This window comes from Brassica rapa, chromosome A02, assembly GCF_000309985.2.
Source record: "Brassica rapa cultivar Chiifu-401-42 chromosome A02, CAAS_Brap_v3.01, whole genome shotgun sequence".
NCBI classification, from domain to species: Eukaryota; Viridiplantae; Streptophyta; class Magnoliopsida; order Brassicales; family Brassicaceae; genus Brassica; species Brassica rapa.
The window spans coordinates 2,289,118-2,310,287 of NC_024796.2; the positions used below are offsets into that span (position 1 = coordinate 2,289,118).

The window sequence follows — 21,170 nt, forward strand, 5'->3', positions numbered from 1 at the left end:
GGTTAAGAATAAGTCTATCTAGATTCAAGCCTAGAAAGTACGACTCTTCATCCCAAAGGCAACACACCCCAAACCGCGTTTAATATTCGTGTTACCCACTTGTATATATTAATTCTCAAAGTCAAATCGCAAACCACAAAAACACATCTCAACATTCTCGAATCATCCGCCAAACTACAAGATAATTTTCAGCTATGACAGGATCCCAAGAAGAGACTCACAAGCCTCAGATCGTTGATCAAGAACATCCCAAAACACTAGAAACAGAGGATCCACGACAAGAACAGCCTTCTTCGTCGTCTCCGGATAAGAAGAAATGGGGGACTCACGTGATGGGAGCTCCGGCTGAACCGGTGGCTCACCCCGATAACCAGCAGGCAGCGGCTTGGGTCGCTGGTGATAACCGGCAGATGCCGTACCAACCTTACATCGTCTACTCTCCTGTAGAGCATCCTCCGTCTAACAACCCTCTCGAGCCCGTCATCGGAATGTTCCATACTTGGAGCAGGAAGGCTGAAACCGTAGCTCGCAACATCTGGCACAATCGTAAGTCTCCTTCTAGATCATTTTTTGTTTTTGTTCTATTGATTATTGATTGAATTAAATCTATGTGTACAGTAAAAAAAATATTAATTCATTCACATGATCAATATATAAACAGGAGAATTACGAGATTGGTTAAAGCATATTTTCATATATTTATTAGGAAATTTAGCATTTATCTATTAGACCATCTCAAATGTAATTTTGTTTTTCTTTAGTAATTCTATTTTTAAAGTAAAAAGATAACATCTCTATATTCTCCACTATTATAGTCATACAATTGGAGTTTGAAGCAAAAGTTAAACCTATAATAGAGTGTTTTATAGAAAAAAATAGGTTTGAGTTGGAAATGCTCTAAAGAGTTTGATAGAAAGTAATATATTTGTATAAATAAACCTATTGGCTAAGTTAATAATATTATACCACTAACCAATGTTGATGAATTTTTGACGGTTCTTGTTTGTGCAGTGAAGACGGGACCGTCTATGCAGGAAACGGCGTGGGGAAAGGCTAACTTGACGGTGAAAGCGATAACAAAGGGAGGTTTCGAGTCTCTCTTCAGACAGATATTCGGAACGGATCCGAACGAGAAGCTGAAGAAGACTTTCGCATGTTATCTCTCGACTACGACAGGCCCTGTCGCTGGAACTTTGTATCTCTCTAATGTTCGCGTTGCTTTTTGTAGCGACCGTCCTCTCTTCTTCACAGCGCCTTCAGGACAAGAAGCTTGGAGTTACTACAGGGTAAGTTAGTCAAGTCATGTTTTGTAAAAATAAAAACGTTTCTATAATTTTAATTGATGTTTGATGGTTTTTGGGCAGGTGGTGGTACCGTTGGTGAATATTGCGACGGTAAACCCGGTGGTGGTGAAGGAGGATCCACCGGAGAAGTATATCCAGCTGACGACGGTGGATGGACATGACTTCTGGTTCATGGGTTTTGTTAATTACGAGAAGGCTTCTCATCATTTGCTGACTAGTGTCTCGGACTCTCAAACCGCTCGTACCTCTGCGTCTGGTTAGAGAAATATATCACAGTGTTTGTGTCTTTTTATTTGCTCTCTATTGTATGTGTGTGGTTGGTTTCTGCCCCGATGTTTCTATATGTTTATGTAAATTTTGGATCAGAGTTGGACTTTTGTAAGTCTTCAATATATACATGTATGTGTTGATTAGAGTTGCTTTTCACGTGTGTATAAGTATAAATCCTTTTGTGATAGTTTGCATACCCCTTTCCAGTTTTGTTTATGCTATGTGCCTTTACCACGTTCTTCTTGTCTTTTCTTTACTTGTTAAGGCGATTTAGGCTCAACTTCTAACATAGACCATATGTTAAGAGTGATTGATAAGAGCGTGTTCTTTATCTTCTCTCGGGCAGTCCAGTTTCCTTTCACGTCTCCATCCATACTATAGTCTATACAGCAAGAAACAAATTACTCCCCTCCACCCCAAAAGAAGAAGTGTCCCTTTTACTCCTTGTTGGGCATTAGTTTTACGGGAAGCCCAACAATACTTAAATATTTGACCCCAAACTATGAATTTAATTTGCCTAGACAAAACCATTTAGTTCCTATTAGAAACCAAACTCAAAACCATTCAATTCCTTATATGTTGTATGTAAACACACACAAAATTTGTAAACAAAAATAGCAATTTTTTGTGGAAGCCCCCTTAATCCAGTGGTTTGACTAAGGGTTCATTAATGCTTCTACACCAGGAGGTCTGGGGTTCAAACTCCAAAAAAACGTAAATTATGCAGATCATGGAGAAAAAAGGTTACAAGAGGTCTTCAGCATGGTGCAAGGGCGTATCATCGAACATGGATCTCATAGGGCGGCTCGGAGCGATGCAGTCAGACGTGCATTCTCATATGATGGTAGAATTGTCGGCTGTAGAATCGTCTATGTAATATTTCTCATCGTTGTAATAACATAATTAATCAGACGTTAAAAAAAAAAAAATAGCAATTTTTTTTTCATGCTATTTTAAAAATAAAAGGTGCTTGTATAACGCTGGGATATAATTTCGTTTGTCAAAAACGTCTCAGGTTCCAAAATTTGTAAACAAAAATAGCAATTTTTTTTCATGTTATTTTTAGAATAAAAGATGCTTGTACAACGCTGGGATATAATTTCGTTTGTCAAAAACTTCTCAGGTTCCATGAAAAGTGTTTATTATAACATATTAAAATGCCTATATTGATGTTTAGCAGTTGTTTCTTTTTGAAGTTTCAACCTTTGTTTCATGAAATTTTCCTCTGATTGTATCTAGTTATGATTCATTATTAAAAATATTAATATATTTAGCTCTATATTTCACTACAAAGTTAGGTTGAAACACGTTTAGAGATATGAAACTTAACACTAAAACAAAAGGAAACATAATTTGACACCCCTATCAACTTTATTTCAAAATTTAGGAATGGCATGCTTTATTAGTTGAGATAAATGAATAATGTTTTATAATTTGTCTGGATGAGATTAAATACCAAAAGAGGGGCAAGTTGATCTGTGGAAGGTAGATAAGAGTATCGAGTTGGTTAGCTTGACATTATGTATCGACGTCAAAATCACTAGTACAGACAAAACGTGAGATGAATTAAACTAATAATCCAATTCAAGGGAAATAAGAAAAGAATGTGAGGAAATGAGAGAAAACGACGAAAACCCTAAAGATTTATGGAGAAGTGCACCTTGCTAGTGATGTCTTAAATTTAACTCCATCTATCTCAACACGTGAAAGACATGCATCTGACTCTTTCTCTTTCATTTTTCTTATTCATTTCTATTTATCTGAACAAGCAGACCAAACTCCACTGATCACGACTTTTTTGGAGTTGTAAAAGTAAGTTGTAAACCAGTATATTTCTTAACCAGTTAAGACTAAGTTGTAAAAAATCGAATACAGTTATCAAAACAAAGTCAATTTATATTCATACTTTTGCAAATATAGAAGTAATAAAAATGACTGAGTTGTGATGCGTAATAATATAGTGAATGCCAGGTCTTTTCTAGTGAAAATGTATAAATTGAAGTACATGCAAAGACGTTATAATTACGGAGTGTGACTACTTCAAAGGAAATGGTAATTTAGTAATGATTTTGATTAATAAATATAATGCTCATAAGAAGAAGAAATGGTTTTAGAAGATACAATATTACAGTAGAAAACGAACAATGTCTGAGTAATCCAAGGTGAAAATTATAAGGAAATTACACAAAATTTGGATGGTCATTAAAGCTATATTGTTCTATTTTCGTGACAGAAAAAAAAGTTCTATTTGCTATGAAAATTTTAAATTGAAGTACATGCAATACATAATACATTACAAATACGGAATACTGCAAAAAGTAGTAGTGATCATGTTTAACAAATAGGAAATTCATAAGAAAATGAATTCCAAAAGCATGTTTGAAAACGATATAGATCTTAAACTAAAAAAAAGGAAACTTACAATGTCAGAAGAACCCAAGGTGACAATGTTTATTTAACACAAAAAATTCCGGGATCCAATATGATTTGAAGATATTTTAGTAAGATAAAAACGTATGACTGGACCTTGCGTTATTTCCCGGTGAATGTTAAAATATCTTCTTTATGATGCCATTAACATGTGTTTTTATCATTAAATTAGTAGTTAAGTGGAGGTTGGGAGTAACGCAAAAATAAAAAAAAAATAAAGAAAAAAGAAGGCATAAACCTCGTGCGTTATATACTTATATCTGACCGACCGATACACATTATTATTTCTTTCGAAGTTCACATGAAATATCCTTTTATCATTACTTCTTCTCGCGTCTCTTCTCTCTCTCTCGCTCTCTCTATTTCTTGATCTCTCTGCTACATCGAGAAAACAGACAAAACATGTCTAAAGTTACCACAGAGCTCGACTTCTTCGGTCTTGACAAGAATCAGACCAATAACGCTCCAAAGCCCAAGTTCAAGAAAACTCTCGACCGTCGTCGCAGTTTCCGAGGTTTGTTTTACCTTTTTTATCTTTCTCATATTCTTCTCTTGTTTTATCTTGTCCTGAACCGTTTGGTTTTGACTTTCATTACAGAAATGCAAGGTGCGATTTCTAAGATAGATCCGGAGATTATCAAATCACTGTTGGCTTCTGGTGCTAACCGTTCCGAGTCATCCACCAGATCGCTTTCTGTTCCATCTACTCCCAAGGAGGATCATCCTCAAATACCGTCTTCTCCTGTCCACGTGCCTCTTTCCAGGTTTTTATTTTTTTATAAAAATATTTTGTCATTTTAGCGCACCAAAGAATAAAAAATAATAATTTCAACAAAATATTTCCTCAGGCCTAGTATGGAACTTGTCTCTGGAACTGTTCCTATGACCATTTTCTACAATGGAACCGTCTCCGTTTTCCAAGTGTCTCCTAACAAGGCTGAGGATATTTTGAAGGTTGCCATGCAGACAACACCAGAGAAAGACAAATCGGTGGAGAAAGATCTTTCGGTAATCCCTCCGACCACTCTAAGGTCAAAGCTCTTTGGCAAGAATCTAGAAGGAGGTTAGTAATAAATTAATAGTGAGTCACCTAGTGCTTGATTCTTCAAAAATATGCTAGTTATTGCAAGTAATTTAAAAAGGGTTTTTTTTTTTTTGACGTCGTTTAAAAAGGGTTTGTTGTTAGCAACATGAACATCTATATAGAAAAATGACCAAAACCATGGACCGGACGAACCAACTAGTTTTTTTTTTACTCTTTGAACTTTGAGATATCTTTATATACTATTTAAGATATCTTAACTTTGTCTCTAGATGATTTATTTGAATATCAATCTTAGAATACTACTCAAGAAGCTATGGGCAAACTTCAGCTAAATTTTATTATGGATTGGATTAGACTGTGTAGATCGGATTCTTATACTATATTATTTTAGATGAGTTTTTAATATAAAATCAATTAGTAATAATTGAATTTGTCCATCTCTCTTATATATTCAAAATCCTTTCCAACTTATGATTTTGGATTTTGTCTATAACAAAATCTGTTAACTTGTTATGAATTAGGAGTTGAAAGTGTAACCAATTGTTTCTGATCAGGAAGTGTTTTTTGTGTGTGTGTGCAGATCTTCCCATCGCAAGGAGAAAGTCACTACAAAGGTTTCTTGAGAAGCGCAAGGAGAGATAATTGCTCTCTCCTACCTTCCAAGGATTAACCCCAAAACAATTAAACTAAAAGGTTTCTTATTCTTTCTCTGTGTCGACTTTTACCCATTTTTATAAATATTCATTCAAAACCCATGATAAATTATTAGGAGTGGTGCCTCTTTTACTCAATACAACTTTTAGATCTGCATGTGGTTGTTCAGCGAAGCACATGCTTCTACGTAGACATTGTCGAGCTATACGTATATTTTTAAAAGCTTAGGTTATTGTGGAACTTCAAAAACGTGTTGACTTTAGGTCTCTCTTTTTGTTTACTTCCGACAAGTGATATCTTTCAAAATGATTTATATAAATCAATGATGAGAAAATGAGAAGAAACACCGAAAGTAACTTAACATTTGTTTGTATTGTTTGTACCATGCCGCCAAGAAAGATTGACGTGTTCTAAATAAGTTACTGTTGCTATAAAATGCGTTCTCGCATTTTCTTTATCTTTTTTGTTTGCTTGTGTTTGCAGATTAGTATCAACATGTCCTTACTTTCCAACATCAGCCTAAAACGAAACTCTTTATCTTTTTCTTTTTTTGACTGGGACGTGAAACCAAACCAGTTCATCCTGCATTTGGCTTCTCCCCAAATCTTTTGGAATCTCACTACACAGCTTTAGTATATTACGTTTCTTTCTTAAGAATATACAGTTTCTTATATAAGTATGTTGCCATCTTCTTAAATGATTATTATTATCTCTAATGTCAAGACTCAGACACTTTGTGTTATTACATGTTTCCACTATTTCTTGTATTTACACTACTTTTTTGTAATTTTTAGTACTTGGAAAAGAAACGCCTCTTGGCTTCACGTGAAGTTTCCGATTGCGTCTTCAAATAAAATGTGTCTATTATCATGTTTTAACTTTGCGTCTATGATTATATATCTTGTTTGGTCTAGTTTTGTCGTTAGGGAATACGTATTATAATGGAAATTATTTTAGGAAACACGTGAATGTATGTTAGTTAAAATAATACGGTCACGTCTTGCCGACTAATGTGATGTCTTTTATACTCAAAAGTCCTAGACGTGGCACGAGTTTGGTCTTGGTGGAACTGTAAATTGGTATAAACATAAATAGAAGGATAAAGTGAGCGTACTTTGTGTGCCTTCTTTTAAACCAATACCACTTCCATTGAATAGTATCCATCACTAACATTAACAGAGCATGGTTTGTCCGCATTAAAGAAACAATACCAATTCATATACTCCGGACCACCATTTAATGTTGCCTTTTTCAATTGAAACCAAAATACTGTTAATATTGATACCTTTTTTTTTAACACAGTTAATATTGATACCTAATTTCTGCAATTTGAATATTTGAGGGTGAAATCATGATGATTTGCTCTACGAGAGAAGATAGTTAGATATGTTTTCACTTTCGCTATCTACAAAGAATAAAAAAAAAACTTAAATCAAAGTTCACAGTTATTGCAAAAATGTTTTGGAGATAAATAATTTTAACATACTTTCAAAAAAAATCATGATGATAGGTTGTACTTTAGCAATTTAGCATATAGTATATTTTTGAATAGCAATTCGCATGCCACAATGATATAATTTAATGTGTACTGCTGTCTTCGCAATAAAAGTTGAAACCAATATAAGTTTATGTCACTGTTGATCATCTAATGTGTATTGTTCTCTTCACAATGACCTCTGAACCCTCCAATGCAGTCTCAGCCGCCGGACACCATCATCTGCTAGTACTGCTACACCGGCACCTGCTCATGTATGAACCTCTCCATTTTGGGCTTAGTCTAAGCCCACTATCCTAATCTAAGCTTTCGTTGCCCGAAAAAAAATATTTGTTACTGTTGATAGTTAAAAGGGCCATGCTTTGACGATGCGTGTCCATTCAGATACTTGCGCATATTTCAAATATTAGTTTGGACAGAAAACTGAGCACATGATCATTGCGGTTTAGGAATAAATGGAGTTCACATCTTTTCAAGATAAAACTGATTAGTATGTGACCCCAAAAATAAACATGACTTGAAATTAAAACCCATAAATATTACTCGCCGGTTTCTCTGTTTCTGTCAAACTAGCTGGTATTAATATGCAAAAATGCAACTCTCTATTTCTGTTTTAATTTGTTTCCATAAATGTAATAGGTATAGCAAACGAAATGTCTTGTATTAGTTAACTATTTGATCATTACAGTTTCACTAGTTTATAATGAATTCAATCAGTCAAAAGTACACTGATTGAACAATAAAGTTTAATTTGTTTGAAAGCTCACATCTATTCGTTATTACTAAGCAAAACCGGAGATAACTGACTCACAGCTATTTGAGAACAAATACTGGAATCATATATAAACTTTTAAAAAATCTTTACTAAATCGTTTAGTCTTTCTTCTGTAAAAAAATCAGACTTATGTTTGTCAAAATTGTTCATTCCATATTGACAATAACGCTAGAAAACAATTCGATAGATTTCATATAAAATAAACAAAAGCAAGACATAAATGAAGTAAACGTTTCAATTGTTAGATTGAAAGGATCGGAGCATCAGTTTTAAAAAGCTCGATTTATATAATCCGCATGGTTAATAGGAAGCACTGTTGTTGTGCAAAAAAATCATCATCTGCTCCGATTCATTCCGTCGAAATCAAAGTATTAGATTCCTAAGAACAAAATGTAACCAAAAACTTTTGCAATAATCCTAAAGAGAGATAAGAAAATAAAGCACAAACTGAAGATGAAAATCCTAAAGACAGAGAACTGGTAGATTGTGTCTGAATGGTACGGCAGCTAAAAGTTTGCTTTATAGGGCGAAACTCACAGAAGCCCTAGTTGAATTTGAGTTATCGGATTCAGATTACGCGGCCCACATGCACATGGATCAGCCCATATTTCATGGTTAAATGATGAGATCTTCCATTTGACCGGTGATCGGAAAGATTCTTTGATTAGAATGTGTCAAACCAACCCGACCGAATCAAAGAACATTTTTTTGTCTCTTCGTTTAGGGATCCTTAGATTACAGCAAAGTCTGATAAGCTTATTACAGCAATTAACCTGTCGAGGTTAGTGTACTCCGGGAACTTCATGATAGCCAGAACCTCTTCAACGGTTTCGCGAAAATTAAAGACGATAATTTTTGTAGAAACTAATAACGCGCCTCGCACGTGCGAAAAAGAAGATGTGGATATGCTTCGGTCCATGATTAAGACTACGAAGCGTCTGTATTTCTGAGAGCTTAACTGCGTGCCGTTCTTTTTATGTTATTTCATGGGCCGTTTTAAATGGACTCTTTTTGGGCTTATAAATTCAGCCGAAAACCATACCGCCAAGGCTACATATGTAATCAACATTTGTTTTTTCTTTCATAATCGTGTAAAATTATTTATTTTGTACCCGTAAATAAAGAAAATGTAGCACATTTTAAGAATAGGATGGAAGTGGCAGATGATCATGATTGCAATTCAGGAAGGACAGTCTCGGTGATAGGCTCAATGCGAAACAGCAACCGACGAATTATATTTTTTTTAGCTTATGGTCTTCTGTTTTAGTTCGTTTCTTGTCTTTTTATGTCTTCCAAATATTCTCTTCAGCTGTATATAGTACACACGAACTATTCGTATGCAAAAAGCCATAAACACACAAAACCATATCAGTGTATGTGCATAAATTGTTGCAAAAAGCCATAAACTGGAACACATGAAGATACTTGGAATCAAGAGAATTATAGAAAGAGAAGTTGTTGCAGAAATTTGATTTGACCATTGAACGAGCGAGCGAGAGAGAGAGCTGATGATAGTACTATTTTATATATATGCACAAGCATCTGTGTATCTATGTATTAAATTTGTTAAGGAGAATATTCGTTAAGACGTGAAGAGAAAGAGGTGGTTGAAGATAAAGGGGACATGCAATGCAGACAGAGAGAGAAAGTTATGTTTCTTTTTTACATCGGAATGATAACTTCTCCACTTACTTCACTATATGCCTCGGAATTTACTTTGTCCAAGCCTGCCTAAAGGTACCTTTCTTCCAATGTGCATGTCCATGTTTATGCATTAAACTACAAAATATTCGCATGAAAAAATGACCTAGTGACATTGTTCATATATATGGACTACCTCATGCAAAAGGTTTTAACATTTTGTGCTTTTGCCAATACCATCCTCAAGTTTCTACTTTTTCCTTTTCTCATCTAGATCTTGAGTCGATTCTAAGAAACATGTGTAGTGACGAACTTTTACAATTTTTTAAAACGTTATAAACTCCACTCTAATATTTTTAAAAGTCAGTTTTAATATGGCATAGCCACGCAGGGCCAGTCTAACTTTTAGAAAAAACTTATAATGCCTTACTCAAAAATACAAATTTATATCCTCATTCTTCATATAATTTTTTATAATGCCCTATATACAAGTATAGAATCGTCACTATAGTTAACTGGTTAACAAAAACAAATTGAACCAACCATACAAAAGGTAAATCAAAGCAAATAGTTAATGTTTGTGTACTCTTCGAAGCCCAAACAATGTTTACATAGTTCTATTTTTGGTATACCGTTCCTATATAGTAAGAAAAACTTTGATATTACAATTTTGTTTTCAAAGACAAACGGGATACAACTTTTTGTGGTTTGATTCAAAGGCTAAGTCATTTCATGCCCTATGCAATGTCACTAGAGGCCACGCCTCTGCACCTTTTCAGTTCCTCTTTTCCACCAAAATCTGACTATTTCTCTCTGTTCATGTATGTATGCCCTCTTGATGTAGTACCCTTCTTATTGACCATGCACTGATATAATGTTGTAATCTAAGTGATTCTTTGAGCAAAACAAAAATCTTAGTAAGGGTTATGGTTGAGCATAGCATGATGAAATGTATATTTGGCAAGAACGGAAATATTCAAACTTAAATGAGGTGGAAAAGACTTTATGATCCTAATACCTAGACGAATGTAATTTGGGGGCTTTAGTTGTATATTATTGTAATTACATTTGCATGTACGTACTGTATATTTTCTTAAGAAATCCACAGTTTACAGCGTTTTAAACAAATTTTTTTTAACATTGACTCTCTCCCACATCAGGAGAATCATATCGGCAAATCCAAGTCAACGAAACATTTTCGATCTATTTTGTATCCTCTTTCATATCTTGATTCTTGATGATGCTTTCTTTTTCTTGAAAAATATTTGTTGTTTTAACTATGAGTTGAGTTCTGGGCCGGTTCAAAAAATGGTGGGGCCTTGTGCTATTTTTTTTCTTCTAATTTAGTGAATTTGAAGTTGAAAGTTCAATCCATGTAAAAACTAAAAAAATAAAATCTTATTGAGTGAATAAATATTCACTAAAACTGTAATAACAAAAATTTTAGAGCTTTAAAAAGTAAAGAAATTTTGACTACAAATATGGAGCACTGTGCTGTTGCACTCTGTGCACTCCCTTAGAGCCGGTACTCGTTGAGTTAGGAGCCTTGAGTTACCGTATTTATATCGGTAGGGTTGTATTTAATTATTATATATGACATATCATGTTGGTTTTGATGGATTTATAAATCGTAAAAAATACTATAGTTAATGATTGTTTTATTAACAAAGAAAAACACAATGTTGTCGATAATTGTTACTACGACGCTGCAATATCAACAGAATATATTTTTGAGTAGATTGGGATCAACTAAATTTCCTATTCCTATTTATTAGAAAAAAATACTAACATAAAATTGTTGGGGAGCACATGGTTCTTAACAGAATTTCATTTCGATGAGAAACAATATTGTCGTTCAAAGCATCACAAGGTCTGTATTTTTTTCTGTATGATCTGGGGAAGTGAGCTTTTAACGGAAAACATCATCATTTTCGGTGCATGCCGATTTCCCCTCAGCATTTATTTATTTATTTTTAATCACTGACTTAAATATTCGTAGTTTATCGCTTATGAATCATTAACTACTATTCTTGGGATTATTAAAACACTTCATATCTAAATAATTGAAATTTGACAGGTCTAGTGTCATCATGACTCGCACTCCACTCGTCTCGTTTTATGGTTTTACTGAAAATCCCAGCTTTTATCTAAACCCTAGAAGGCCAAAAAAATTAAAAATATACCTTTTCTATTTTATAATGTATGATGTTTTAGGAAGTTTTTAATGTTTAAATATGTAAAATATTTTTATTTTTCTAAGTAATTTTAAGTTTTAAAAAAACTGTATAGGCAATACAATATTTTGTATTATATTTTTTAATTATTGAATAGTTTTTAATTTCTATTTTAATAAAACGAAAAGTATTTTTGTAATAGTTGTGCATAAGTTTAAAACATCATATATCTTTGAACAAATATAGTTATTAAAAGTGCAACTTCTTTATCTATTTAAATTGTAAAGACCACACACATTAGCAAAACAAAACAAAAATTACGTAATAAGTATATAATTTGACTCGGTCTAAGTCGTTATATATTTTTCTAGTTATAATATATGTCCAATATGTCCATGCCACCTTTTATATATTCGTAAGGTACAATAGTGATTGATATTTTTTTAGATATATAAGATGAATTACTTCATAATATTTTGATTGTGAATTTCCAAGCTGTTTCTATAACATGTGGAGTAGTTGTGCCTAAAAAGTAATTGTTTTATCATAGATTTACAAATGTTAAACTTTAAAATACAAATTATTTATTGTCTTGGTAAACATGTAATTTGATATTTTATTTATATTTATCATAATTTTATTTTGCTTAATTTGTGATTTGTTTTATCTGTATAAAAGAAGATAGTGTTGTAAATTAGCATGAGTAGGGATTTTTAAAATCCTGCCATATATGGTTTTCCATCTGCTGAACCATGTACGATGTATAAGACAAACTTTGGGGTAATAATAAATTTTATTTATTTTGAGACAGCTAATAATATTTAAGAAAATTGAAGTTATAAAATGGTGTCGAGCATGTATATGCATGAGTAAACGTATGTAATCTGTTGTATATACGTGATATAAGCTGTATTTTGTGTCTCGCATGATACGTGTTAGATAAAACGATATATATTAGTTGTAATGATAAGATACATTGAAGAATATACCACTATAGTTCTTCTCCTGAAGTATTAATATCTTATGTGCGTTGAATTTAGAATAGAAGACTTTTGTTGGCTTGATGACGCAGGTAATAAGCTGATTTTATTTGATTTAATTATGTTATTGTGGATTGATCCTCCATGGAGCTAGATTGGTTCAATATTACAGCTTTCTATATATGTATTTTGAAAACATATGAAAGTAGGCGTACAATGGTTTTTTCGTGGCCTTCCGACAAAAAATGAAACGATAGAAGTAGTGGCTTGTTTAATATATATATAAATTTTTTTTTTTTTACATAAATAGTAACTGATGATTCATCTTGTGAATCGAAGATTGTTCAAATCACTGTATTACAATGTTTATTCATGCTTTGTCCACACTTTATGGTTTTAGATGATAGAAATCTTTTGTGATAAAAAAAAAAGATGATAGAAATCTTTGAATTCTGATAATTATCTTCCATTTTTTTTCTTAAAAGGGTAGTATATGTGGTGAAGAAAAAGAAAAAAGGACAAGAAACTACGTGTGTGTATAATAATAATGACACCAAAATATATGTACTTAGATTGACCGCATAAGAAGCTTTTTCGTATACCTAGTGGCCATTACTATGTGTAATTGCAATATTGATCCCTCGCTCGTTCTCTCTGCGTGCAACAATTTAATTTCCACAAGATATATTCTCTTCCTCCTCAAGTCCTCTCTTATCATTAAGACACATACTCTCTCTCTCTCCCTCTAGCTCCATGTCTTTTACGGTCTCTGACCATTCCTCGAGTTCTCGATCTGTAGTCTCCATCTAGGAACCCTAATTTATTATTCTCTCCTCCGTTTCCCTTCATGTTGAGATCATCAGAAACTCTTTGTCTCACTCCTCTCCTGCTTTCTTTGGCTATTCCGGTCACCGGATTCTGCCATGGTTCCTGATACTAAGTTCTCCTCCTCCACAACAGTTCTTGTTCCATGTGGGTTTTCCAATAGTTTCGCTTTTATGAGGTTATTACAAAAAGCTCATTATTTCTCTGCCGTCTCTGAAGACGACAACAACAACAAAGATTACCAAGTAAAAGATAACCATCACCAGTTTTGTAGGAGAGACTGTAGTTTCATGGCCGATCAAGAAGAGCCTAGGAGTATTACTTCTACGCTAATCTACAAGGACGATGACGACAACAACAACAATAGCAATAACAATTATAATAATGCCAACGATGACGCCGAAAATCATGAGATGAGGCAAGAAGGGTGGCTCCGGTTAAGCATAGGCCACGAGAATGATGTTAAACCGGATATTGACCATCAGCAACAACATCAAACCGATACAGCTGCTAGGAGGGACTCTTTCCTAGAGCTTAACCTTTCCTCTGGGGGTTCAAATAGAGAAGAAGAAGTTGGTCTTCCATTGTCATCTCTCTTTCATCATCAGCATCAACGAGGAGGGATGATGATCAATCAATTGATGTTCCCTACCAGGCCTGATCAGGAGATGATTGGTTCTTGGGCGGCTGCTGCCTTTCGAATGCCACAAAACCTAATGCAACCAACACCATCATCTGCTTCTTTGATAATGCCACTGATAGGACCGTACTTTGGTCGCACCAATTTCCAGCAACAGTTACTAGGGGACAATAATAATAATAATAATTATCAGGATGTGGTGGCTGGTCCAAGCTCGAGTTTTCGAGTCATTGATCCACCTAGACGACCCCATTCCGGTATTTGGTTCCTCCTTCAAGCTTCTCAAAACCAGTAAGTGCTAAATGTTAACTTCTTTAAAACTATGTTATGTAAGGTCCATAATCTCATAATTACAAAAATAAAGTACAGAATCATTAATCAATCGGACTTTCAAGTCTTATTATGGTTTTAATTATTAAGTGTCGCATTTTTTTCAATTTTGTCTTTGGTGAACGTTATAGGACAAGAGAACCATTCTTGCCTCAGATACCCAAGAGCTACTTGAGAATCAAGTAAGTACTCGTCGATGATCAAGATTTTACAGTTCTCATGATTTTCTTCAACCAGCTAGTAATTTATAATACATAATTAAGAATGATAGATAAAACGTTAATCTTAACAAAATTGTTTATGGCTAATTAATTTTGGTGTTATTGGATTGCGTAGGGACGGGAAGATGACTGTTCGACTATTGATGAAATATTTGGTGAATAAGTTGCGATTGGAGCACGAATCCCAGGTACTTTCTACTCAATCTCATCATCTTTTTAATTTCCCTTTCTTTAACTTTATTGTTCTAGATTCCATGTACACATTTGCTTGCCGTAACTACAATCTCTTTAGTTGTTTTCAGAAAGAAAACAAAAAATCTAAAACATTGCATAAATACTATTTTAAGCATAAAAGATTATAAGAATAGTAGTATGGTAAACAGAAACATATTAGTAAAAAAGGGGAGAGAGTACATTCATGGGGGTTGGTGGACTGAGGAACATGACAACAACATCGGAACTAAATTGCCACAAAAGTGTCTCCATGTTAATTAGGTCACAAGTAGATGTCGCTGCTAGGTAGAAGCCGTTTTGTTATTTCTTTGTTTTTATATGCTTATTATCCATTAATTGTCTTTCAACATTTTTCGAGTTTGTCTTATTTGCTCCTTTTTATAGCTTAGGGGTAATTGATTAACGGTCGAGGCGTCTAGCCATTAGTTTGTGCCCTCGTGTGATCAACTTAATTCTCATTAGAGATGAGTGCACCCTTTTAATTTATTTCTTTTTATACGAAATCCACCTACGCAATCCACCTATACCAATCTACTTATATACGAAGATTGAAATTTAGAAACCGATTTCTTTATGAAAATATGTTGTGCTTACATTTAAAATGTTATACAGCATCTTTCCTGTATATGTAAGTTTTTTTTCTAAAAAAGAAAGAAAGTGTATATGTAAGTTACTTCGAGCTAGGGCCAGTTGTGAAAAGCTTGAGAATAATGTTAGGATACTTTCTTTTTTTAATGTTAGGATACTTATGATAAATCACATATAAAAGCTCTTTATTTAAGTCACAAGTTTACTGTTTTCGGATATATCTTAATAATTTTATATTCATTGTCGATATAAAAAATTGAACTTATATATTATCTAGTTTGAGAGACAGTGCCAAAAATCTTACAGCTATTATGAATTATTTGATTATTTTGACTGGTTTGGATATATTCTGATTATGACATCACACCTCAGTTAGAAAACTCAATTCATGGAAACCAACTGTATATTTGCTCCAAAAGTTAGCAAAAAAAAAAAAAACTGTATATTTGCAAGTAACATACGTACACGAACACTATATTATATATGTATATACACGTACAGGTACAACTGTCTATATCGATCTATATATCGCACGCTTTTTTCTAGAGATAGTTAATTATCTCAAATGATGAATACAATAAAGTAGCTTCCTATCATATGCATGCTGACTTATTTGAAATCTTACAAGTCGAATTCATGAAACAAAAAGAAATATAATTCAATCCCTAAAGTTACGTAGGATGCTTCTCGTGCAAATTTTAATAATTGATATATATATATGTGCATTAATACGGCCGCTTACACATAACACGCTATTACGTTTATGATTCTTTTAACCAATATAACTTTTATGATTAATTTCTAAATTAATTTTTACAATTTTATTGTCAACGGATAAATATAAATTAAGTTCGAGACTTTTTCCTATGCTAAGTGACCATTCAATATTTCAGTAACAATAGTGTGCATGGAACGCATTGGTGGTGTGCTTGTGATAAATAGCAAACAATGAAATATAATTGTTTTTTTTTTCTTATTTCAAATACGTAGCGTTTTCCTCCCGATCTCTTTTTTTTGTAACTTTTTTTTTCTAATGTTTTCAAACAAAATTGAAAGCCACACACAGATAAATCTTTTGGACGCCGTACGAAATTGCATGCGACTGTTAAATAAACGTAAATAAAATCCAACCTTATAGGTATGTTTTTTTTTTTTGAAGAATGAGCTAGCCTGCATTGATCCATGCATATATACATATTATATATATACCAATGCATAGAAAAATACTTAGAAATGTGGGAATATAGTTTTTTTTTTTTTGGGAATATAGTTGATATACTCCTTTACATAAAATGAAAACGAAATCCTTAAAAGGAGAATAATACAAATTTAATGGATATTTTTGAAATAATATCAATAATCGAGATGATGATCTTAGATTATTTGGAATTATAATAAATACATCAGGTTGTTGCAAGCATGTTTTCCTAAACCATTCTTTAGAAGCTTAGAGGTCTATTAAATTTAATTAACATGGAAGGAAGATAAAGTAAACAATAATTTCTATGTCAACTCAATGTTTAAAATTCACTCAAATCACTAAGTTTATCTGTCTTGTTGCATTAAGCCATGCCATTAAGTATAATATGTCAAATGGAACGAGGCAACGAGTATATAAATGCATATCTTTGTACTCTCATACACATTGAATATGTGACATGTCTGATATATATATATATTTATCAAATATTTAAGTTTTTATTGCCAAGCAGTTTATTTCTTGTTCATTTCTCCTAAACTACACAATATAAAATAATATAAAAATGTAAGACATCAGAATTTTTTTAAAACATTTTACATTTGGAATACCGAAAGAATATATGTGTAAAAATATATTTTCATATTTATATAGATGATATAATGATGTGAATGTGTGTGTATATATGAGTGTCATGATTAACCAGCCATAATCTGACTTCGTGGAGGCATTGTTCGTCCATTTTGTGTTTTCCCCTTTTTAAGTTTCCTTTGACTTTTTAGACGTAAGAAAACAAAAGCCGTAAAAAGCTCCAAATATTACATAAATTTCAAGTTTCCTTCTGCGCCACATGTTTTTTTTTTGTCAACTCGTTCGTCATTCCATGTCATAAACAAATAAATTCTCAAATGAAAAATGGCAATTACTTATATTTGATTTATCTTGTCGGAATTAATTAATCAAAAGTTATTTCCACCCTTTGTTGGTAAAGACTAGAGAACATAAAACACTTGTTTCTCTCAATTTTTAAAATATTAAGTAAGCATAATAAATATTCCAACACTTGTTATTTTATAAGAATCCTAGACTTAAATCACCATGGATAAACAAGAATAATTTTGTCTTCCAAAATTTATATCGTACATTCGTACTTTACTTCCATGATGAGCCTTGATTAACAATTTTGGATAAAATGCTTGTTACGTTTCATTCTAATATTTCACATCATTATTCTATGTAGACTATATATAGTTCTACTCTATAACTTTTGATATGGAAAAGCGTATAATGGTAATTATTTATTATAAAATATTGTCATAGCATGAGATGAATAGAAATATATGACTTTAAAATTACCTTCACAAATTAATAGTTTTTCGTTCTTTCACGTAAACTTAAGAAGTATAGAAGGAGGCTTATAGCCAAATCGTCATGCTTATGTTAGAAGTGGCTCATCAACACCAACAATAAAATTCGTTTGCCTTGGTTTAGTTGATTATTTGTTACTTGTTAGTGTCTCGTGTAGGACTCTTTCTTCACAAGACCCCTAACGAATTTTGTGCTTCAAAAGCCTTTTACCCATCAACCATAGTCATATCTCTAAGTGCTGCATTTTCTTAAATAGATAACGAAATTGTAAAGCGTATCTTACAAATACAAAACTAATAAAAATCTATTAGTTTGGGGAATATGCTACTTATTATATACTACTAACCAGAGAAAATGGATATACAGCAACCGTACAAATTTACATTTGATATATATTCTAGGTATGTAACTGAACTATCTAACACCATCAACTTCATTATATAGTATATATATTCCCACTAAGTAAAAGCATAAAACTTGTGACTTAAAATGATATATTATGGGATCGCTAATATTGGTCATTAGTCATCGAAACTTAAAACAGAATACGTGCGTGGGATTATGGTGAAGTTTTCATGGGGTACTGTCTCCGTAACTGAATTTCCTACGTCTAGAAAAACTTATATTTCTTTTTGGCTAGGAAAAAACTTATATTTCTCGGCACAATATCCTTGTAAAACATATCATCAATTTATCTACATCTGCTTTTTATTTTTGGAACGTATATATATATATTTTTTTTTTGAAACACGCACGTGTATTTACATATATATATATTTATATATTTGTGAACATTTATATACCAAAATATTATAAGCCATAAATATAAGAGAATGAGGGAAATGATAAATGATAGTAGGAGAATGCGTTAGAGTGGCTTTGGCCATAAAGACTAAATTTGCTTTGTGTACCCTTGATTATTCAATTGAAAACATGGTTCCAGATTTTGACCTAAAATGAACTTCTGAAATATTCCTCAGTCCTCACCATGAGTTGAATACTCAGACATTACGGCATATATAACACTAGTCTATTGGGAAGAGTCACTAGAAAATGCATTGCGGGTAGAAAAAGGGTGGGCCACAAAATGATTAACATTTTGGACGTCGTGGATACCAGTCAAATTAATTAGATATTGAATAAGCATTGCATAGTTTTCTTTAACGTGTTATATAAATATATATGTGAAATAAGTTAGTGGAGTCATTGTTGATGTTGCTCTTCTTTAAAAGCAATTGAAAATCAGGAATCTCTTAGAAGTAAAGAAGATATGACATAGTTACGGCATTGTGTAGCCACCGCGAAACGTGGCTCTCTCCGTCATCCCTACGAATCAATGATCTCATTAAACCCAATTATTCAGTTTTCTTATCACATCATATTGTATAATATACACTCGTTACTAGCACATATATACCTAGAAAATCATATATATTGAGCCTCGCATTCGTTGCATATACTTCACGTAGGCCGTATAGTTATTTAAGATTCGGTCCGAACATGTTATTTATTAAGACATCCGTTCATTCCCGAAACTAATCACACGTTTAGGTGAAAATTAGCTTTGGTCTATGTTTTGTGGGTATTGTTACATTAATCACTTATTAAATTTGATCGTGGTTAGCATAGAAATTACTGATACTATAATTTATGACTAATACTGTTGTTATATAAAATGAAAAAAGCAGGTAGAGATAAGATGCAGAGAGCAGGAACTGGAGCCGGTGTTGACACTACAACACGTGAGAGACGCAATCTGGAGAGGGAGCAGAAACCATTCTCCTATTTCACAGAACTTTACTTTGCTTCCAAATTCATCTACCTCTGATCATCTCATGGTCCTCCATTATGGTAGGAGTACTCTTTCCTAATTACATATATATATTTCTTCTTTATTTTATTTATCTATATAACCCCATATTATCATTCAAAAAAAAATGCCCAACTTACTTCTTAACTCAAAAGTCCATCTTCTTCAGTTGATTTCCCTAATTCTTATTTACTTCTTCAATTTGTGATTTTTTTAAAAATAAAATGTTAAATTTGATTCAAAAGAAAATATAACTTTTTACAGCACTTGCTACTTTGTTTTTACCTTTTCTTTCAAAAGAGATGAGGAAAAGAAATTTGTGATTTTCACTTTCCCTAAAGGCTTTTTAGGTTCAGTTTGTTTAATATCGATCAAGAACAAAAAGAGTATCTAACTCGTTAGCAGTATGCATGCCCCAATTGATGATTTTACTGTTGTATCTTCTGGGGTTGTGAGTGACATTAACGCATGAAAATGTATTTAGTATTTATGTTCATTGTTTTTCATACTATTACTGTTTACGCACTATTGCTAGTGAATTCCTTTTGACATACATGTTGCTGCCCATGTTCTAAAAAATTGACCGTTTGAAAAAGAGAAAATGGGCCTGAATCGGCATATCCCAGTGCCAATTCAATATCAAACTAGCCATTTCTAAACTCCAGGCCTCCTGAGAAAGGTTTGTTAACTCTTAGTATCCACTAACCAAAACTCTAAATAGACTAATATCCATTTTTTTTTCAAGCAGCAAGAATAATAAAAGATCAGGAGAGACCAACCTCACATAGTTTGATGACATCTTACTCAAAAGTCAAAACAAAGAAATGTTCTATAACTATGCCTTGACGCTAGTGTTGTGTATCATCAAGATTACGAACAATCTGCAATACACCAATTAAATCTTCACGCTTTTAGCAACATGTAGTTGTAATTTCATTTTTTTGTCATCAGCTGGATCGATAATGGCTCCGATTGGAATACATGTTAAATTAATTAAAATATTTATATGGTCGCACTTCCTCACATACATTTTATTTGCATATGATGGGGAAAGAGATGTACACGATGATCTTCTTGGTTGATGAAAAAAGAGAAAGCTTTTTAGGACAAGTGTGACTAGAGCTGAAAATTTGAGTCATTATCTGCTGCGGGTTTCGTTCTGTTTGCCTCACTCCAGAGCAAGTCCAC

The 21,170-nt window shown here is 32.9% G+C and overlaps 3 protein-coding genes and 1 non-coding gene across 9 annotated transcripts; 3 read left to right on the forward strand and 1 right to left on the reverse strand.

Annotated features, from left to right (window-relative positions):
- Window positions 1-24: 24 nt before the first annotated feature.
- On the forward strand, window positions 25-1,788 carry LOC103850853 (GEM-like protein 5). Its single transcript, XM_009127645.3, has 3 exons — window positions 25-546; window positions 1,012-1,286; window positions 1,365-1,788. Exons 1-3 carry the CDS (start codon window positions 195-197, stop codon window positions 1,563-1,565), a joined length of 828 nt encoding a protein of 275 aa, XP_009125893.2. The 5' UTR covers window positions 25-194; the 3' UTR covers window positions 1,566-1,788.
- Window positions 1,789-2,644: 856 nt separating this feature from the next.
- Window positions 2,645-8,297, forward strand: LOC103850854 (protein TIFY 9). Of its 5 annotated transcripts, none has more exons than XM_009127649.3 (5): window positions 2,645-4,518; window positions 4,603-4,768; window positions 4,853-5,012; window positions 5,630-5,742; window positions 7,398-8,297. In XM_009127649.3, the coding sequence occupies exons 1-4, from the start codon at window positions 4,407-4,409 to the stop codon at window positions 5,717-5,719; spliced, it is 528 nt and encodes a 175-aa protein (XP_009125897.1). In that variant the 5' UTR covers window positions 2,645-4,406; the 3' UTR covers window positions 5,720-5,742; window positions 7,398-8,297. The 5 variants fall into 5 exon arrangements, 4 of the variants coding, with proteins under 4 accessions (XP_009125897.1, XP_033141832.1, XP_033141831.1 ...); XM_033285941.1 differs by lacking the exon at window positions 7,398-8,297 and adding an exon at window positions 6,187-6,533 and having other exon boundaries at window positions 2,653-4,518; window positions 5,630-5,687; XM_033285940.1 differs by lacking the exon at window positions 7,398-8,297 and adding an exon at window positions 6,187-6,533 and having other exon boundaries at window positions 2,660-4,518; window positions 4,853-5,067; window positions 5,630-5,687.
- On the reverse strand, window positions 8,231-8,318 carry LOC117132207. The gene has a single exon (XR_004455767.1). It is a non-coding gene; the product is annotated as a small nucleolar RNA SNORD36 (small nucleolar RNA).
- A 333-nt stretch (window positions 8,319-8,651) lies between these two features.
- On the forward strand, window positions 8,652-20,812 carry LOC103850855. Of its 2 annotated transcripts, none has more exons than XM_009127650.3 (4): window positions 8,652-14,524; window positions 14,695-14,745; window positions 14,900-14,972; window positions 19,858-20,812. In XM_009127650.3, the coding sequence occupies exons 1-4, from the start codon at window positions 13,692-13,694 to the stop codon at window positions 20,041-20,043; spliced, it is 1,143 nt and encodes a 380-aa protein (XP_009125898.1). In that variant the 5' UTR covers window positions 8,652-13,691; the 3' UTR covers window positions 20,044-20,812. The 2 variants fall into 2 exon arrangements, with proteins under 2 accessions (XP_009125898.1, XP_033141829.1); XM_033285938.1 differs by having other exon boundaries at window positions 19,861-20,812.
- Window positions 20,813-21,170: the final 358 nt, after the last annotated feature.

Bases quoted from the DNA above. Each gene is read 5' to 3' on its own strand.
- LOC103850853 (XM_009127645.3), top strand. From the start codon at position 195: ATGACAGGATCCCAAGAAGAGACTCACAAGCCTCAGATCGTTGATCAA. The intron at 547-1,011 runs GTAAGTCTCCTT...TTGTTTGTGCAG, and splicing joins TCGCAACATCTGGCACAATC to TGAAGACGGGACCGTCTATG. The intron at 1,287-1,364 runs GTAAGTTAGTCA...GTTTTTGGGCAG, and splicing joins AAGCTTGGAGTTACTACAGG to GTGGTGGTACCGTTGGTGAA.
- LOC103850854 (XM_033285940.1), top strand. From the start codon at position 4,407: ATGTCTAAAGTTACCACAGAGCTCGACTTCTTCGGTCTTGACAAGAAT. The intron at 4,519-4,602 runs GTTTGTTTTACC...CTTTCATTACAG, and splicing joins CCGTCGTCGCAGTTTCCGAG to AAATGCAAGGTGCGATTTCT. The intron at 5,068-5,629 runs GTTAGTAATAAA...GTGTGTGTGCAG, and splicing joins TGGCAAGAATCTAGAAGGAG to ATCTTCCCATCGCAAGGAGA.
- LOC103850855 (XM_009127650.3), top strand. From the start codon at position 13,692: ATGGTTCCTGATACTAAGTTCTCCTCCTCCACAACAGTTCTTGTTCCA. The intron at 14,525-14,694 runs GTAAGTGCTAAA...TGAACGTTATAG, and splicing joins CTTCAAGCTTCTCAAAACCA to GACAAGAGAACCATTCTTGC. The intron at 14,746-14,899 runs GTAAGTACTCGT...TGGATTGCGTAG, and splicing joins AAGAGCTACTTGAGAATCAA to GGACGGGAAGATGACTGTTC.